Here is a 20213-nt window from a genome sequence, read left to right as displayed (position 1 = left end):
TTATCATAGACTCTGTACTAAATGATCTGCTTTCTGGAGCTGTGTCTGAATATATGAAAGCCCAAGCAATCTTTTTACCTACTGTCTGTGCTTTCATAGCGAGCGGTTAAAAATATAGGGCTTCACCTCATGATAACTCATGGAGCTGTGCATTTAGGAGTTTTGCACTTTTTGTATGTATACTGTTAAAGAAAAATATTATTCTGACATTTCTTAAAAATCATAAGGAAGACTTTATTCAGGGCTTTTGCAGTAGATGTTAAAACTATTGCAATAGGCGGGAGAGATCAGACTTAACTCCTAATACAGAAAAGACAGCTGGGGATTAAAGCCAAGGAGCATAGTGAGGGGTCGGTGGATGGAAAATTCTATGAGACATCAAGTTTAGTGGGTTCTTGCTGACCTGACTTAACAGGATTCTTGCTGAAGGCAGGCCTGGGTGTTCAGATTGTGAGGATGAGGGAGGAGGAATTTGATCAGATATCAACAGTTATCAGTTATCAAGGGTGGAAGATTCTCTGTAAATGGACTTTGTAGGATTATTGCCAACACTGGACTATGCAGGCTCAGCCGGCATGGGCCAAGGTGTGGGCCTAGATGTGAAAAGGTTTCAAAGGAGCCTGACCAATATTTGGTCAAGGAGAGAATCTTTGTCAGGACATCTATGAAAATGTTTAAAGCTCTGGGGGAAAAACTCAATGCTTTATAACTTCAGCATTAGAAAATCAATTTCATAAAAGAGCTACATTCTGTAATACTATGTTAATATTAACCAATTGCTATTAATATTAACTAAATAGTGTTAGCTAATTAATGTTAAAATTAATTAGTATTAGTTAATGTTAACTAATAAGCCAATTTTAATATTAACCAATATTGGCTTTGTAACATTAAGTTCAGAATAATTATGATGTTTTTGAAAAAACAGTGAATTACTCTAAAATTATTTAGAGAGCTTTGTAAGAATTTTATTCCCATAGGGGTAGTGCCTGGATTTTTACTTTACATATTTAGAGAAATTATTCTGGACCAAGGCCTTTGTATTTAGAAAAAAAAACCCTTTCGAACTAGAACTTAGTACTTAGAAAAAACAAACAAAACCCTTTCACACTAGAACTCCTTCAACTACACATAAAAATAAATTTTAAGAATCTGAGTATAAAATTGTGGAGGACAAAGATCTCTGTTGGGAGCCAGGGCTGACTGTAGGCATTGCTCTGTCCTTGGATCTCTGTCTTCTATAAAGTGAATGGTTCTATGTAGCTGCCTATAATAATTTTTCTTTTCTCACACTTTACCGTTTACAAAGTGCTTTTAAATAGAAATGTTATTTAATCTTCAACAACTCAGTGAAGAAGGCATTATTATTGTCCCTTTGTAGTAGTAAAAGAAGTGTGACACTTGGAACTCTCTCCAGCTCACACAAGTGCTAAGTAGCAGTGTTGGGCCATACCTTCAAGTCTTCCGAATTCAGATATCCAGCTTTTTACTCAACGTCAAAGCTAAGTAGAGTATTTGTAGTTATTGTCAGGTGTTCTAAAATGAAGCCGAGTATATCAGAAAAACATGTCTGGAATATTGCTAAACTTTCTGCATAATAAACCAGCCTAATATTTCTTTTCTATTTTAGATCCGTATGTATTTGTGCTTATGAAAATGTTATGTATCACTAATGACCACGATTGCGTTTGGTAACCCAAGACCTGAGCAGAAAGCCATTGGATTTCTCATGTTAGGTTGGAGACTTTCCTTGTGAAAATCAGTTTGTTTTTGCTTGCCAATTTTGCAGGTTATTCTAAGAGTTGGGATGTTTGTAGCCAGTTGGGACAATCAGAAAGTTACCAGGACTTGGCCACTCGTCAGGAGCTCATGGCTTTTGCTTTGACACACTGCCCTCCTAGCAGCATCGAACTACTCTTGGCAGCTAGCAGCTCACTGCAGACGGAAGTAAGTGTTCCCAGGAAAGTAAATCTCGAACTGTATGAAATGTATTTTGTTGGGTGTGTGGATCTGAGATCTGTGATCATTTTTTACAATAATAGAATTTTAATTTATGGAAGAAAAATAGCTTGTCACTTATGTGAAAAGGGATTTGAAGATACTAGGATATAAAATAGTGTTGTTATGGTAAGGAAGGACGGGTACAAGGCAAGTATGAGAAAAACAGGAATTCATATTAAGAAGTAAATTATTGAATATAATGGGGAAAGTTAGTGTTGTCAAGAATAAAACATAAGAAATGATCATGTAAAATATATTTGAAACCATAGGAGTTAAAACCAGGGGTGACACCATCCCTTAGAGGCCCTTTGGAAATGGCAGAGGAAAGAGTTTTGGTTGAGGAGATGCTGAATTTCCTCAAATTCACAGGATAAATCTGCCTGAGGGTGGATTAATGCTCTTGTTGCAAAAATATAGGAAGGGATCAGTAGAGGATATAAGAATATAGGAAGAGATTCTGGAATTCTCATTTTCATGTCCTTGTCATTCAATATGTTGTATACCAGTTTTTCCACCAGTGGTTCCCAGTTCTGAAACTGGGAAGCTGTCCAGGAAGTCCTGAAGTAAGCCTGTTCCCAAAAAAGTGTTCATTATGAAATAGCAATTTTTTCCTCAAAAGAGTAATTTTTAAATTTCCAATCTACATTGTGAAGTGCGATGAATTTAAAACCACAATTCCTTCATACTGTGTCATGTTCTTTTTCCAGATTCTTTATCAAAAAGTGAATTTCCAGATCCATCCAGAAGGAGGGGAGAGTATCAGTGTCTCACCATTAATTAGTAAAGTGCAACAAGAGGTGAGTTAGTCTTGGGGAGCGGGGGGAAGTTTAAAACCTGGCCAGGAGTGGAGTGTATTGGGAATCGCCTGGCCCTGTGGACAGGGATGGAGAGACTGTTTTTCTTTTAAGTTTTTTTTGTGTGTTTCGTGAAATGCAACATTCATATAAAAAAAAAAAAAGTACACAAAAGTGTTCAGCTCAATAAATTATCACAAAGAGGGTATCCATGAAACCACCAGAGAAATAGTGTATGACCAGCCTTCCACAGGTCCCCACACACCCTCTCCCAGTTTAATTTCTAGCTCTTCTTTCTCCTTCCAGAGATCACCGCTGTCGTGACACCAGGTCTTTGTGGCTTTTGTTCTTATTTTAAAGAATTTTAAAGAATTTTAATATCCATCACACCTCACCCATTATGATAGTTTAATTTTACCTGTTTTTGTATGTAATAGAAATAGCTTACGCTCCGTATCATTTGTGAGATTCATCCACACTCTTCTATGTAGTGCAGTTTTATTTATTGTTACTGGTGTGGAGAAATTAATTGCAGTGTGCATATTTTACAGTTGATCCATTCCAATGATGATTGGCATTGGTGTCTGTTCGGTTTTGGCTAAAACTGAAGCTGTGTCATCACTTTGTACAGGTCCCTCATGCACATGTCATAACTTTGTCTCCGGCATCTACTTCCCCAGCTCTGGAAGTGGATGTTAGCAGATATCCATAGTTGCAACCTCGGTCAGTAACCCCAAATGATTTTCCAAAGTGGTTTTACCAACTGCATTTTCAACAGCAGTGTTTGGGATTGCCATTTATTCCAATTTAGCACTTTGGCATTGTTAGTTTTTTTTTTTTTTCTTTTTTAATTTTACCTGTTAAGTATTTAGTGATATTTATTTATGATTTTGATTTGCATTTTTCTCATTATTAATGAGATGGAATTAGCTCAGGAGAGATCCTCTTTTGTGAGGTACCTGTTTAATTCTCTTGCTCATTTTCTATAGGATTTTTCTCCTTTTCCCTCACCTCATTGAGATTCTTGTGAATGAAGTTTTGTCTGAACCACTTAAGTATGTCCATGTCTCAGGATAGTTCATCCTGGGAGAGAAAGGAGGGAGTACGTACCCCCTGAAAACTTTCTTTTGGTCAGCATTGGCTCTGTGGCATTTCACTCTCCATGATACTTCACTCTCTCTATTTCTAACAACATAAATACTCTAATTAGGTCAATTAAAAGATGGTAATTCTCTTTATAGATTGGTTTTCCACAGGATTCCTTTAAATGATAAACTTTCACTTTCAAAATGTGAAATGTCATTCATATGGGGGGATGTCTATTGTGATGAGTGAGCTGCACCTAGTCTTTTTTTTTTTTCTTTTTTAGTTGGCTGTATCCATTTTGCCAAACTCATTTGTGGTTGTGTCCTATATCATTACTTCTGGAAGTGTGACACAAAGCTTCAGTTGTGGAATCTGTTAATGGAGTTACTGCAGAGATAGTTTTTGCACATAGTGGACTACGTATGTCTATGCCATTTCCGTAATTCATTCTTTTATATTAAAATTCACTTTGACAAACATATTGAATATACTCTTGTAACCCTAGTTCAGTGCTGAGTGATCTGAGGATCTCAGAGTTGTTTGTAATGTGACTTTTTTGTCCGTAAGGAATTTTCTCCTATTCTTCTGTGATGATGACTTCGGGATAGCACCGACCAATGGATTTTTCTACAGTGAGGGAGATGTTCTGTATCCCCACTGTTCAGTATGGTAGCCGCTAGTCACAAGTGCTCTTGAGTACTTGATATATGGCTAGGGCACCTAAGGAATCATTTTTAAATCTAATCTTAATGAAGTTAAATTTAAATAGGCACATGAGGCAACTGGCTACCAGATGGATATCAGAGTTGTGGGAGATCAGACACGGAATGGAGCATTGTGTTCTTCATCAGCTGAGACAGTAGACTTTGTTGTTATTGTTGCATTCTCTCTGGATGGAAGCCATAGCATTTTCTAGGGGCCTGGAGTGTTGTGGACGTGTTTTGTCTTTGGCATGTTTTGACTTGTAGTCATACTGATTGCTCTTGGTTTGTTTTTTTCACTGGATTTGAAAGCACATTAAGTTCTGTGGTGTTCTCTCTGTGGGATACAGAGCAGTTCTTATATTGGCCAGCTGTCCCTAAAATTGGCCAAAGTTGGCCAGTTTTACCATCTTTCAAGGTCCAGTTGAAGACTCACTTTCAATGGCACCTTCTTTATCCCAAGTTTTATGTCTTTTGAGCCTCTGGTCCCTCCCCACTGATTCAGCCACATCTCATCTTGCTCTCTCTAGCCTCATTTTTCATGCCTCCCAAACATGCCCTGGGTTCCAGTCCTACCAAAATCGCCACCATTCTCTAGCTTTGTCACACCTTTGGTGTCATTTAGTTAGAGTTTTCTTTCTGTCACTGCCGCCTTTCTTGCCTTGTGCTCTGGTCATCTTTCTTACCCCTTGATCCCATCTGAAGTATCATTTTCTTTGGAAAGTTTTCCTTGAGTCCTCTAACTATTCCTCTTTCTTTATCCTCCATGTACTCTCACATCATTGTGTCAGCTCTTGCGTGGTGTGCTTTGGTATTGTGTGGTAACTGGAAGCATATCGTTTATCTTTGTGCTCTCTGTAGAGTGGATGTCACATAGTGAACGCCTAGGAAATGTTTGATAAAGCTCAGTTGGAAACTTCCACTGTGTGAAGATTAGTCTGTGGTAAAAATTAGTTAGAAAGTAGATTTTAGCATAAAAATAAAAGGAATTTCCAATTTAATTCCAATATATGTGGCTATTGAGATCCTTTTATGTTTTGGCCAGTATAAGGGGTGTATCATTTCTCTGTTCAGCATAGAATTGAAAAGTGTTTCTGCTGAGTTCAGCTCCGTACGCTTATTCTGAATCCCCATCCTTCTTTATAAAATCCAGGAAAAAACCTTTGTGACTTTTGGATTTCCTATTTTCTCCTTCTACAATGAATTAGAAAGTGTCAACCTGACCCTTTAGTGGCTTCTTTGGAGTGGGACATGCTGTGTCAGTCACTGCGAGTGGACACATATTAGTCCATTACTCTCTTTAGTAAATGAAGGAGACCACCAGCCGTCCTTTACATGTTCTACTTAGCAAGGAAAAGGAATTCTTCCAAACGATTCTTTTTTTTCCCTTTCTCCTTTTTTTTGTAGCTCCTTAAAAGCTTTCTTGTCTTTGTCCTTTTTCAGCAAGTTGTAAGAAATCTAGACCTCATGAAGTGCAAATCCAAACCCTCAATGAATGAATACATTACGACTTTGATTCTTGAAGCGCATTTCAGAATATTATAGCTACTATTATTAGATTAAAATACAGTGCTTAGCTGTAAGGTGCTGTGTGTTACACATTAACAGTAGATATAATAACCACATTAAATTATAAACGTAAATGAGAGCTGACTATACGTGTAATCTGCTTAATGCTCAAGACTTTCATTACTCAGTTGTGAAAATAATAATTTTTGTTTATATATCCAAGCAAAGTAAAGATGTAATTGCTTCACAGAAGCATTTGCATTCATTCAAGTAGAGCCGACAAGTTTGAAGATTACCGGCTTTGTCCCCATGAACAAGATACTACTTTATAAATAGAACAGAATGCATATTTTTTGAATAACTACCAAAATTACAGTCTTCCAGTTTCTTATTAATGTTGGTTATTATGTTTTTTAGATGTAGCAGTATTCCACCATTTAGAGTGTGTTAACGTTTGTTTAGCTAGTATTTGTTGTATAACTTAGCCAATGGTGTTTTCCCCCAGATGAATCTAATTGGATTTGGAAATGGATTATATATAAGGTTCCCATTAAAAAATCATTTTCACTGTGGGAAAACTTGTTATGAACATTTTAAGTGGCTATATAGATTTATACAACTGGACTAATTAATATTTAGAACTGGGGCATGGGCTAAACATAGAGAGATTTTGGATTTATAAAAGGATTGTTTAGAAATATCTAGAAGTGAGCAAAATGGCAGTTGTCTTTCAGTATCAGAGACAACCATTTTTTTTTTTTTAAGATTTTATTTATTTGAGAGAGAGAGAATGAAAGAGAGAGAGAAAGAGAGAGCATGAGAGGGGAGAGGGTCAGAGGGAGAAGCAGACTCCCTGCTGAGCAGGGAGCCCAACATGGGACCTGATCCCAGGACTCCAGGCCCATGACCTGAGCCGAAGGCAGTCGCTTAGCCAACTGAGCCACCCAGGCATCCCGAGACAACCATTTCTTTTTCCATTCACCAGTTTTGTTACTTTGAACATTGGTGCACACGTCTCTGTATGGACATGTGCTTTGACTTCTCATGTAGGTATGTAGGAATGGAACTGCTAATTGCATGTATGTATGTGTTTAACACTTGAAGAAATGGCCAAATTGTTTCCCAAAGGGGCTGTACCATTTTCCTTTCCTGCCAGGAGGTATTTAGATTCCTGTGTCTCCACATTCTCATGAACGCTTGTTATTACCTGGCTTTTTGATGAAAGCCCTTCTCAGGGATGTGTGTGATATCCCATTATCATTCTGGTATGCATTTTCCAAACAAGTAGTAATAATGAGCATCTTTTTATATGCTGCTGCTTATTGAGCTGTAAGAGTTTTGTTGTGGTGGTGGTTTGTTTTTCTAATTCTGGATACAAGTCCTTTCTCAAGTGTATGACTTGAAAATATTTTTCTCTCTGTGTGACTTGAGTTTTTAAATTTTCTTAATGATAGCTTTTGAAGTGCAAAACCTTTTAATGTTGCTGAAGTCCAGCTTATCAATATTCTTTTATTGCTATTCTGCTTTTGGTGTTGTAGCTAAGAAATTGCTGCCTAACTCAAAGTTACGGAGATTTATTCCTATGCTTTTTTCTAAGCGTTTTAGAGTTTTAGCTCTTATATTTATTGATAAGTAAGTAAAAATAAGACACTTTAAGTAAAATAACTATACGTTTGAGGAATATCCACATATAAAGAGATGAATTTAGAATTTCTTACCATACATAAAAATTAGTTCAGTGGGATGATTTTTATTTTGTTTTATTGTTTTCTGTTTTATGATAGCGTATTCCTTCTGGAAGGATTTTAAATCTCATGTTTGGTATTCACAAAGACAAATTAATATTTTGAAATTTTAAAGGAAACTATTTCATCTGGAATGAATTTTGTTACAATTATCACTTTACTGTCTGTTTTCCCTAGGTGTACTGGAATTTTGGTTTTCAAGCTCATTGTTGAGCCACCCCGTTCAGTTTACTTTTTAGCTCCCTAGACTGTGTCTAAGGATTCTGTAGTTTTGTGGTTTTCCTCAATTTGAACCCTTGGTGCTTCAGTCTAGAACCATGTCCTATAGTAGCTTTTTTTTTTTAAAGATTTTTTATTTATTTATTTGACAGAGAGAGGCAGTGAGAGAGGGAACAGAAGCAGGGGGAGTGGGAGAGGGAGAAGCAGGCTTCCCGCCGAGCAGGGAGCCCGATGCGGGGCTCGATCCCAGGACCCTGGGACCATGACCTGAGACGAAGGCAGACGCTTAACGACTGAGCCACCCAGGCACCCCAACCTATACTAGCTTTTGACATGGGACTCCCTCTTGTAATGTTGAGGATATATGAGAAATAAAAGCATGGAGCCAGTAGGGAGTTGGGCCCTGTCTCAGTTCTCTTATCTCTCTCGATTTGCAGTTTTATATAAATATATAGTCCCAGGCAGTGAGTCTGATCTTGTTACAGGGGATCCTTTTGATTCCCAATCCTCTAAAGGGAGCACCTGGTAACCACGGACAGCACCGGAATTCTGAGCCCCCACATGGTGAACTCCATTGAACTTGAATGCCTTTCTGCTCTTTTCATCAATTATCCTCAGTATTTTGGAGCAGAGTGAGCACACTGGAACATGGGTTCATTTCTCCATCTTAACTGGAACTCATAATTTTTTTTTTTAATTACAAAAATTAATGTAGGCTTTTATTTTAGCAATCCCTTTAAGAGAAGACATGGTTCAGATAATTGACAGTATTTGGCGCATTTTATTCCTGAAAATTAAAAAAAATGAAATGTGAAACATCTGTGATAAAATGTTAACATTTGTTAACTTTTGAGAAGTACATGGAGATTTGTGGTAACTTTGGTTTTTCTACTTTAAAATATGAAATAATTTAATCAACAGTACGTTAATATAAGTTCTTTCTTCTCTGAGTCCTTTCTACCTATAACATGAATCCCACTGCTTAGAGGTAAACATTTTTTTTTTTAAGTTTATAAAAAATGTTCCAGACTTTTTTTTGAGTATAAACAGATTTTCTGTGCAACTATTGTCTGTCTCATGAAGAATTATTTTATTTTTTAAACTAATATGGAGTCATACTGCATATATTTTTTTCATATAATGTTATTTTTCATGGATATATGCTTTTCTCATTATATACAGACCATTTCTATAAGGGTGAGTTAGTGGTCATTTGATGCACATTCAATGATTTATTTATCTTTTACTTTGTTTTTGAACATTTAGATTGTGTTCGATTTTCCTCTATTTTAGACTGAGCTGCACTGAGCGTTTTATGTATACATTTTGCATAGTTATATTAGCATTGCTCGGGGATAGAGTGGTAGAATTGAGCTCCAGAGATGGAGAATTTCCTGTTTTCTTGTGGCGTAGCCTCCGTAAGTTTGTGTAAGTGCTGATTGTGCTTTCTTCACTCTCGTGATGCCAGCACATCACTGGGAACAGACTAGGTCTTCGTTAATTTATTATTTTTTTTTTGATAACGTTGCCTGAGGAATGTTTTCTGTGGGAGACTGAGTTTATGGTAATCTGTGATGTCCGAGTCCTGGATGATAGCACGGCGCTAACACGATTCAGAACACTCAGGCATTTCAGTCAGTGTGTCATGTTTCCTCTCTGAGAGCTGACCGAAGGAGGCTGTGCTCTGCTCATTGGCATGCTTGTAGGATAATGCGTTGGCTCAGTCCATAGCTTGATGGTCAGGAGTGTGCGTCCTGTCATTCTAATTGGCTTGGAGGATCTATATCGCAGATTTCCATTCCTCACAAGGGCTTAGGTTAGCTGCCCCCTTTCGCACCCCCATTGGTATTCCAGGCTTTGTTCTTTCTTTCATCCTGCCCTTTCTTCATAGGGCTCATGCATTTCTAATATATGTGTTTTGTTGTCTTTACGTTTGACTCTTTTTCTAACAAAGAATACGGTTTTTACTTTTTAATTAGTCTTGCTATTTAAATCCACTTGAAAAGATAACTTTGCAAAAATAGCATATCTTAGTGAAATCTGGGAGATTCAACAGTTTCCTTTCCTTTTAAGGAGGCCTTGTGATAGGACCACTTGGCCCTGGAGGGGCTCACGTGTACTGTCCTGGGGGTCTTTTCCTATACTCCTTTGTTTCTACTAGCAGTGGCCCCATCTTCTTTTTCTCCGGTTACCTTTTGCCTACTCACCATAAGCCTATTTCTCCTCCCTGTTTTATCACAACAGCTTGTGTGTTTGGGTCACCAGTGACCTCTTGTTGCTAAATTCATGGGTCAAATCTGTCTTTATCTTATTTGACCTTCCAGTGACCTTGGATACGTACTTGTTTCAGGACAACCTATTTGTCTTCTTTATACCTCATTGGCCGCTTAGGCTCATCGTGTTTGCTGGTCCTTCCTCATTTCCCCAGCTTAAGTGGTGGATACCCCAGGTCTCAGTCTTTAAATCTCCTCACTGCCTATACTCATTCCCAAATGATTGCACCCATTATCATGACTTTAAATATCAGCTTTGTACAGATGATTCCCTGCTTATAGCTTGAGCCCTGGTCTTCTGAATTCCAGGCTTGTATGTATGGCTGCCAACCTAACATTTGTACTTACCTTTCTTACAGACATCCATCTCAGTGTGTTAAAAGTGAACCACTGATTTTAACATCCCACGCTCCACCTGGGCCAACAGTGGTGTTCCTTCTGTGCTCTATCCTATGTCAGAAAATGGCAGCTCCATCTTTCTAGTCGTTTAGGTCATAAAGCTTGTTGTCATCCTCATTTCTTCTCTTTGTCCTACATAACACATACAGTCTGTCAAGAAATCCTGTTGGCTCCACTTTCCCAGTGGACTTGGAATTGGGCCATATTTTACTATTACCACAGCTACCACCCTGGTTTAAATTATCACTGTGTCTCACCTAGAGTTTTATGGTGGTGTTCTGTTTGTCCGCCTGCTTGAGCTCTTTTCCTTGCGACAGTCTGTACTGAACAAGGCGGCCTGGGTGATTCTTTAAGAATACATCAGATCGTGCCACATTCCTCAGAGTACAGACTAAATTTTTATGATGTCCCTCCTACAAGGACACCCATGATCTGTCTCCCTACTAGCTGTTTGACTTGATCTCTTCTCTCCTGCCCTGCCCTCTGCCCTCTCTCCCCCAAATCTGGCTTTGCTCAGCCTACTCCAGTCCTACTGGCCTTCTTGCTATTCTTGAAACTTTCCCATCAAGTTCTCCCTCTGGATCCTTGTGCTTGCTGAGTTCTACCTGCAGTGTTCTCCCACATATACAAACAGATGACTTGTCCTTGCTTCTTCTGGGTCTCTGCTCAACTGTGTCCTCAGTGAGAGCTTCCCTGCTTTCTGCATACACAGTTCTACATCACTGTATTTTTCTTCCTAGCTCTTATCCTATCGTTGATCTGATATACTTCTCTGACATGCTATTTATTTTTTGCTTATCTCTTCTTGGAATGTAAGGGGAGATCTTTGTGGCAGGAGCAATGTTTTGTTCACTGCTATTTTCAGTATCTAGAACAGTGTGTCCTTGTTATATTTAATGTCAAATATATTTGTTGAATATGTGAATAAAATAAATGACAAAGGTTAAGATGTAGATATGATGGTGGGGATAAATTCTGTTACTATAAGGGGAGGAATATTTGAATGGGGTCCAATTTGATAAGTTCTCAGTTCATTGATGAAATAAAGCAAATTTCCTATTTGCCTTTCTTTCCTAATGTACTATGAGTTCTTTGAGAGCAGGGACAATATCTTAATCATCATGGTAACTCTGTTGCCTAGCACTGGGTCTGAAACATAGTAGGCATGCCAGAAGTGTGTGTTTAGTAAATTTATTTTGTGGATGCATTTAGAACTGCAAATCATTTATCAAATGTTATTTAAAAATTGGGTATGGTGCAAGAAAATAAAAATATACTTCAGATACCTCTATTTTTCCTAACTATATGCCTCTTAGTCTTGGTACAAGAATGCTAGGAGATTCAAGAAGGGTTTGATTCCCAAAGCCTCTGATACCGTGTGTCAAATTTGGTGTATGTGTGTGTGTGTGTGTGTGTGTGTCTGTTTGTGACTTTGTTCATGTGTGTGCATTCTATTTTCTGGAGAAAGGACTTACAGCTTTCATCAGAATTGTGTAGGGGTTCATGACTTGCAAAGGTGAAAACATCTAAATTGTAACCTGGCCTGTTAATTAGCGGATGAACTAAAGCAGAATCAGGCTTTATAGTCAGTGATTTATTCCATGGGGCATTTTTCTACTGCTTCTTCTGACAGATACTTCTAAGAGTGGCATCACCCATGATAAAGATTGCATTCTTAATATTTTGAGTTCAGGGTGAAATTTACTGTGTTAGGTACAGGGAAGAGCTTTGGATCATCTAAAGATCTGTTGGAGGAGAAGGGATAGTGGATGAGTTTAGTTTGAGTGCTCTTTGTAATCCTTACCAAATTTATGTGTACCACCAACTCAGCTTATAGTGGGCAAACAGATTTCTCAGAAATTAACCCATGTGTTACCAGACATCAGAGAAAGCAACTCCAAAATGGATTATTCATTATAGTAATCGATCAGCAAGAATCGTTTCTCTAAGCCAAGCGTGACATGGGGAGCTATTCTTGTTCTTATGAACCTGATCAGTAATGGTGTCTATTGTAGAATTTGAAAGATACTATTAATGCTTAGTAAGTTAACCTTTGAGCTGTGTAACACACTTGGCATTAATGAGATTTCATGTTAAATTTTATGCTGGGAGTTGTTGATTTGGTTTGGGGGATTAATCTATTTCTGCTGTTGCACATTCTAAATTAATTAGCAGTGTGGAACTATGAATATAAAAAGTGCCAGTAGTAATCATTTGAGGGAGTAAATTTTGCCTAACTTCTCTTTTCTTTCCCCATTACATGTAGTTGAACGAAAACTATTTTCCTCATTAATTTCTCTAGTTACAGTATAATCTTGTTAGATTGTCCCCAAGTTTGATGCTTCTTCTGTGGCCCAAATGAGCCTTTTATTTTACTTTATCTTTTGTAATTCTCATTAGGGGACTCTCTTACAATCCTTTTATCTTGTACATTTCTGAGCATGTGAATTTCATTTATCTTCTGAAACAGACTTTTAAGTTTTATGTATCTTAAATTTCCTATCTTGAGTTAACCTATCCATATGAACTATAAATAAAGTTTAGGTTCATTTTATGAAATGGAATAATTGTTTTATAGCCTATATTTTTTGATGTCTTTCAACTGACTTGATTTTCCTCTGAGTGAAGTGGCATTGTGTTTAAGTGCGATATTTCTTACCTTGTTTATGTTTTTAATTCTACACTAAATGGATTGGTTTATGGATTAGTTGGATTAGTTGATGACATTCAAATCATTCAATATACCCTCTCGATTAAGAACATTCTAAAGGTGAACAAGATCTGAAAGTGTGGCATGAAATCTTATTTGAGTAACATTTAGATACTATAGGAGCAACATATTAGGCTTTAGAAAACGTGTCCTCAGACAGGCAGAAAACCAGACTTCTCGCACGGATCTACGGACACAAACTACAGGGTAGGGATTGTCACATATTTTGAGGATATAGTAATGAATAAACATAGTCCCTACCCTTGAAAAGCTACTGTCTAGTTGGGAAGACAGAAAAACAAAAAAAAAATCAAAATATCAATATATTATGGTAAGTGCATTAGAAGGATGCATCTAATACAGGTGCGTAGGAGAGGGGGTAGTACACTGTCATAACAGGATTTTACTTACAGTAAAAACATTACATGTCAAGGAAAATATGGAAGAGCGTCCTTGTGACCTTGGAGTAGGCAATGATTTCTTAAATATACAAAAAAATGCTAATCATAAAATAAAAAAACTGATAAATTGGAATAATTTAAAATTTAAGTACTTCTGTTGATCAAAAGACAACGTTACAACAATAAAAAGATAATCTGCCAAATATTCACAATCTCTACATCTAATAAGGGATGTGTATTCAGAATATTTAAAGAATTACAAGTGAATAAAAAAAACAGATAATTGACAGAAGAATGGCAAAACACTTGAACAGACACTTCACAAAAGAAGATGCTCAAATGGCCAATATATACATAAAAAATTATTCAACTTCATTAGTCACCAGAGAGATACAAATTAAAACCACAGAGAGATAACTATTATATACTCACTGGTAATGCTAAAAGGAAAAAGAAATGTAACACCAAGTGTTGGCATGGATGTGGGTGACCAGAACTGTTGTAATTGCTTGTTAGAGTTCAGTTGGTATAACCATTTTAGAAAATGTTGGGCAGTGTTTACTAAGTCTGGACAGATGCATACTCTCTATCTAAGTAATCCTTATCTCCAGAAATGCATATGTTCACCAAAAGATAATTATTAGCATGTTCAGGGTGGCACTGTTGGTATTCGCTCCAAACTGCAAAGTATCCAAGTGCTCATCAACAGAAAAAAGGATAAGTTCTGATATGTCCACACTGTATAATACTGTTACATTAACAATGTAACAGCATTGCACTAACAGTGAGTTGGATAATCTTTGACTACTTTCAAGAATATGAATGAATTTATGTTGAATGATAGGGATCAGACCCAAAAGAGGACATAATTCCATTCATATAAAGTATAAAAATAGGCAAAACTAATTTATGCTGCCAAAAGTCAAAAGAGCATTTATCTCGGCCGTGGGAGTGGCTGGAAGTGACCACGAAGGCCGTATCTGGGATGCTGGTGTGGTGGTCTGTTACTAAGTGCTGATTACCTGCCTCTGTTACAGTTTATCAAACTGTACACTTACGTGTACACATTTTTAATATATCTTATCCTTGAATAAAAAGGTTTTATAGAAAAATCTCTTAAGCCTGGATTAAAGACAGGAAGGGAGAATGTATACTGGCAGTATTGTCTTTGTATCATGGAATTGTGAATAAGTACTGTCTTTTTTTCTCCTAATCTTATGAATTTTTCAAGCCATCTTTAATGAGATTTTAGTTTTATAACACAGAAGAATAAATGACCTTAAGTGTGTGTGTGTGTGTGTGTGTGTAATATTATGTCAGAACCCTATGAAAAACAAGTGGACCACACATTTCGATAGCCAGACCTGGTCAAGAAGACAGGAGACAGGGTGCCTGGGTGGCTCAGTTGGTTAAGCGACTGCCTTCGGCTCAGGTCATGATCCTGGAGTCCCGGGATCGAGTCCCGCATCGGGCTCCCTGCTCGGCAGGGGGTCTGCTTCTCCCTCTGACCCTCTTCCCTCTTGTGCTGTCTCTCATTCTCTCTCTCAAATAAATAAATAAAATCTTTATAAATAAATAAATAAATAAATAAATAAATAAATAAAAAGAAGACAGGTGACACCCTTAGGCCAGTTGCCTGTGGGCAGCATATTCTGCTTAGTGGATCTACAACGTTCTCCTACCTACTCTGCAGTGTTACTGTAAAATTTAGGAATGAACATAAGAAGCACCTGCTCAGTACCTGACACATAGTATGCGTTTAGCAAATGGTAGCCATTATGTTTCTTATATATTATAAACAGGACTTCTACTAGACATTGCTCTTGGGGAAAAAAGGTCTCTAGATCTTTCTTATTCCTCTCTGTGGACCTGGTCCTCTGTTCATTCTTCCTCAGTAACTTGTGTTGCTCATTTTTACCCCCACTGCATCTAACCTTGCTCAACTGACCGTGAACATTTGCTTATGTTCCTGACTTCTCTTCTGTTCTTGTCTTCTTTCTCTCAGCTCTTCCCTAAGACCCACCTGGTGACCATGTACTTTATTTCTTAGAAAGTTGGATTTCTCTGCTTATCTGATTTACCTCCGGCCCTTCTCACTTTTAGAAGGATTAGAAATAAAAACACTTACACTTAATGTATTCATTCAGGTAGACAAATACCCTATGGTAACCTTATATGTTTGTGGCATTATGATCTTAATTCAAATTGTCCCTGATTAGTTTAAACTTGGACTAATGCACCAACCTTCTAACTGGATTCTTGTGCCTGGCGTCATATTTTTAAAACACAAATCTGATTGTGCGACTCCCTTTGTTTAGAGTCCTTCAGTGGCTTCCCATCTGTCAGGGCGGCAGCAGAAGTGCTTTGGGCTGGTCAGTGGAGCTCTTGCTCCAGTCCCCTCTCCCTCTTTCCATCCTGGTGTTCTGCCCCTTGCCCTGGTGTGTCAGCGTCTGCACCTTCTCTGACTCGCTCAGGTTTCCTCCAGTTGGCCATGCTGTTTATTTCGTGCTCTTGGTTTGCATAAGTCTGCCTGAAACTCTCTCTGCCATTCCTCCTTTGGAAGCCCTGTCGTGTTTCCTGCTGGAATATTACCTTCTCTGCAAAGCCTTCTGTGATCGTGCCTCCGGCCAGGGGAGGTATGACCTCTCTTCATGTTCCCATGGTGTTTTTTATGCACCTCGGCTTGAGAAGTTGATATTACTCTGCCTCCCTCCCTAGTTTCAGAGCGATTTGTGAGCTCAGACTGTGTCTTAAGCTGTTTTTATCACCTCATGGCCTGGTATCGTGCATGATACTGAATTAAGAGTCACTCAGTAACTGCTGAGTAAGTGAATGAATTCTCATTTGTTTCTGGGGTGGTTTTTTTTTTTTTTTTTTCAGATGTAAATTTTAAGTAATTCAAAAATACAGCCAATAAATTGAGATGCTTACTATATATTTTACATGTATTTATATATATATATATATACACATATATACACATGTATCTATATCTACATATCAGTATCTGTATAAAAAGAGGGAATGTATACTTCAGATTCCTTCTGAGCTTTATTTCTGGCAAAGAACTATTTTTGGCAGTGTTATGCACAGAGGGACACACAGAGCCGACTCCACTCTGTGCACAGTTATTAAGGGGAAAACTCAGAATCCGAGTGAAGCCCAAGTGTCCCTGATCTCCAGGGTTTTCAGTAGCCCAGAGAGCAGTGCTTAGGCCGGACCTGGTGGGTGACACGCATGATTGCCAGCTGTCCAGTGGAAAAAGGCCCCACTCCAGAAACGCAGGCTGGGACCTGGAGGTAACTTTGCCACTGTGCACCACCAGAAGCTCGTCGGCTGGGGTTGGGGCCTTCTGAGAAAAGAGGGGCCCCTGGGAATCAGCTTGTTTTTCTTCTGTTGACTTAAGTCCTACATGATGAACCAGCTGTCAGCGGTGCCGAAGTGGAGAATAAATCAGCCTCTCCTGCCATCTCACACAGGGAAGAAATTAAGGAAAGAAAAGAATTGTAGTAATGCTACCATTAAAACTATTTGTGTTTTTTTGTGTTCCCTTCCGGTTTTTTGCCCAGTCACATATGAAGCACTTTGTGCAGCCCTGGCCCACAGCAAGCCGTCATCATTATTAGACTTGGAGGGAGAATTCTGTTTTTTCCTATGTAGGACTTTCTACCTTGTCCTTTCAGAAGCGTTGGATAATGAGCTAAACTCCAAACTATTATTTTTAGCATGGTTGCCCTTATGAGTATATAAGCAACTTAACATGATTTTTTTCCTTATTAAAATCCATTTTTTATGTTGTTGTTTTCATAATCAAATTACAGTGATTGCATTGAGTTGATAGTTTATACTTTTCCCAATATCCAAAAAGTTCATAGGAAACGCAATTTTTTAAATTTTTTTTTAAATTGAGATATATTTGACATAAAAACCTTGTGTTAGCTTAAGGGATACAACTTATTGATTTGATACTTTTTTTTTTTTTAAGTAAGCTCCACACCCAGTGTGGCGGCCAACACGGGGCTTGAACTCATGACCCCGAGATCATAGACCTGAGCTGAGATCAAGAGTGGGATGCTCAACCAACTGAGCCACCCAGGTGCCCCTGATTTGATACATTTATTTTGCCAGGTGGTTGCCATTGTAGCTTAGCTATAACACTATTACTATTCCATAATTATCATTTCTTACAGTGTTGGGACACAATTTTGTGTGTGTGTGTGTTAAAAGCACAGTTTAGAAAATCTTACGAGAAACCTTAAACGACAAATTGGACAAATTGTAAGCATTGGTTGATATAGCTTAAATTCATTTCCTTTTGCAAGTAAGAGTAAAGTTCACAATGGTTTTCTAGAAGTTAAGTATCCTAACATGATATTATTTGTTTTCTATTGCTGCTATAACATATTACCACAAATTTAGCCACTTAAAAACAGTGCAAATTGATTATAATTCCCATGGGACGGAAATCTGGGAGACTTAGGTGGGTCTCCCCTTAGTCACACATGGCCAAAATCATGATGCCGACAGGGCTGTGCTCTTTTCTGGAGCTTCTAAAGAAGGATCTGTTTCCATGCTCATTTATGTTGACAGAATTCAATTTCTTGTGGTTATAGGACCGAGGTCCCTGTTGCCTTGCTGGCTGTCACCTGAGGGCTTTTCTCAGCTTCTAGGTGCCACTCACACCTTGGCTTGTGGCCCCTTTCTCTATCTTCAAAGCCATCGATAATGGGTTGAGTCTCCTCATGCCTCAGGTGTTTCTTGCCTCTGCCCCATGGCATGTCCCAGACACCCTCTGTCTGACCCCAGCTGGGACAGGTTCTCTGCTTAAAGGCTTGTGTGACTAGGTTAGTCCCACCCCGATAATTTAGATAATCACTTCAAGGTGTGTGTCCTTAATCATATCTGCAAAATCCCTTTGCCATGGAATGCAGTGTATTGCCAGGGTCCAGGGATTTGGACGTGGACATCTTTGGGGCCCGTAATTCTACTTACCATGTAGGGCAGCTGTCAGTTTGGTCTACAACAGTGCATTTGTATCCTCAGTATTTGTGATGTGTGATGTCCTGGCAATTACTGAGTGATTACATGATTTACGTTTTTTATTACTTTTATAATACATGAATAAGTGATGTGATGTGGACCTAAATAGCCAAACTATGCTCTCCTTCTATCAGTATCAGGAAGGCTATTGAAATAGAGGGACTAGGCCTTAACTTCACTTTCATTTAAATGGAAAACTTAAGAAAAAATAAGTGGAAGTAGATAAACACTAAACCAAGAACTTTGTTTTTGTAGAACAAGTAGTGTTTTTCTTTGATCAAAAGCAGATGTGGTTGTTGTTTCTATTTAAAATAATGTTAATGTAGGGCGCCTGGGTGGCTCAGTCGTTAAGCGTCTGCCTTTGGCTCAGGTCATGATCTCAGGGTCCTGGGATTGAGCCCCGCTCCGGCTCCCTGCTCAGCGGGGAGCCTGCTTCTCCCTCTCCCACTCCCCCTGCTTGTGTTCCCTCTCTTGCTGTGTCTCTCTCTGTCAAATAAATAAGTAAAATTTAAAAAAAAAATGTTAATGTATTAGCATTTTTCTCCACGTGGAATCTCTCAGATGAGTAAATGGAGAGTCAGAATTTTAGCTGATTGCTTCCAGATTGGCAGGAGGCTTCATGTTATAAACCTTTTAAACACTATTAATCATCCACTTGTTTAGGTGAAAAACAGAATACCTTTCAACATTTATAGATGGGTCCTCCGAGTCTCCTACCTTTGTCTGGGTCACCATAGCATTGTTCAAATAACTAAATTATTTCATAATTAACCTGTATAATAAATATTTTCAAATGTCTAAGAAATAAACATGAGTTTTTCGTTGGTAGGATACTAGATTGGTAAGAAAGAACCCGTTATGTGCTTCATAAATGTTTCTGAAGGGGATTATTTGACTAATGCACGGTGATGGTTTTTCCTTTACCAGATTTCTTTTGTACCTGATCCAAGGAGGTACAATGTGCCAGGAGTGCTTTGTTTCACATTTTTTTGTTGCTGGCAAAGATGGATTTTTAAATTTCTCATGTCCGAGAAGCGTAAGTCGTCTCATGATCACTCTGTTCTTCTAGCCATGTGCATTTTTTGCTCTTGGCCTTTTCTGTTTTAACTAGGGTGAAGTCGGTGTTCCTGGCAGCAACTCCGACCTCTTCGGCTGGAGCACCGCTGCGACCAGGAAGGTCCTGTCCAGCACCACGATCACCACCAAGGCCGTGCTGCAGGCGGTCAGTGACGGGCAGTGGTGGAAGAAGTCCTTAACTTACCTCCGACCGCTTCACGTAAGCAAGACCTCTGTCTTTTCAGAATCCATCCTCGGGCTTCTGTCAATGCATTAGCA

The 20213-nt window shown here is 38.4% G+C and overlaps 1 protein-coding gene across 3 annotated transcripts in view; it reads left to right on the top strand.

Annotated features, from left to right (window-relative positions):
* Nucleotides 1–20213, top strand: part of NBAS (NBAS subunit of NRZ tethering complex) — a 322416-nt gene that overhangs the window by 165894 nt on the left and 136309 nt on the right. For all 3 annotated transcript variants that reach the window (XM_035000616.1, XM_035000615.1, XM_035000617.1), the window contains 3 exons: nt 1790–1947; nt 2709–2798; nt 19990–20154. In XM_035000616.1, the coding sequence (XP_034856507.1) occupies nt 1790–1947; nt 2709–2798; nt 19990–20154 (413 nt within the window). The remainder of the gene's footprint in view (nt 1–1789; nt 1948–2708; nt 2799–19989; nt 20155–20213) is intronic.

This window comes from Mirounga leonina, unplaced genomic scaffold, assembly GCF_011800145.1.
Source record: "Mirounga leonina isolate KUSES-001 unplaced genomic scaffold, KU_Mleo_1.0 Mir_125, whole genome shotgun sequence".
NCBI lineage: Eukaryota > Metazoa > Chordata > Mammalia > Carnivora > Phocidae > Mirounga > Mirounga leonina.
Note: the sequence above shows the minus strand (reverse complement) of the source record. Positions and strands in the feature narration are given on the sequence as shown.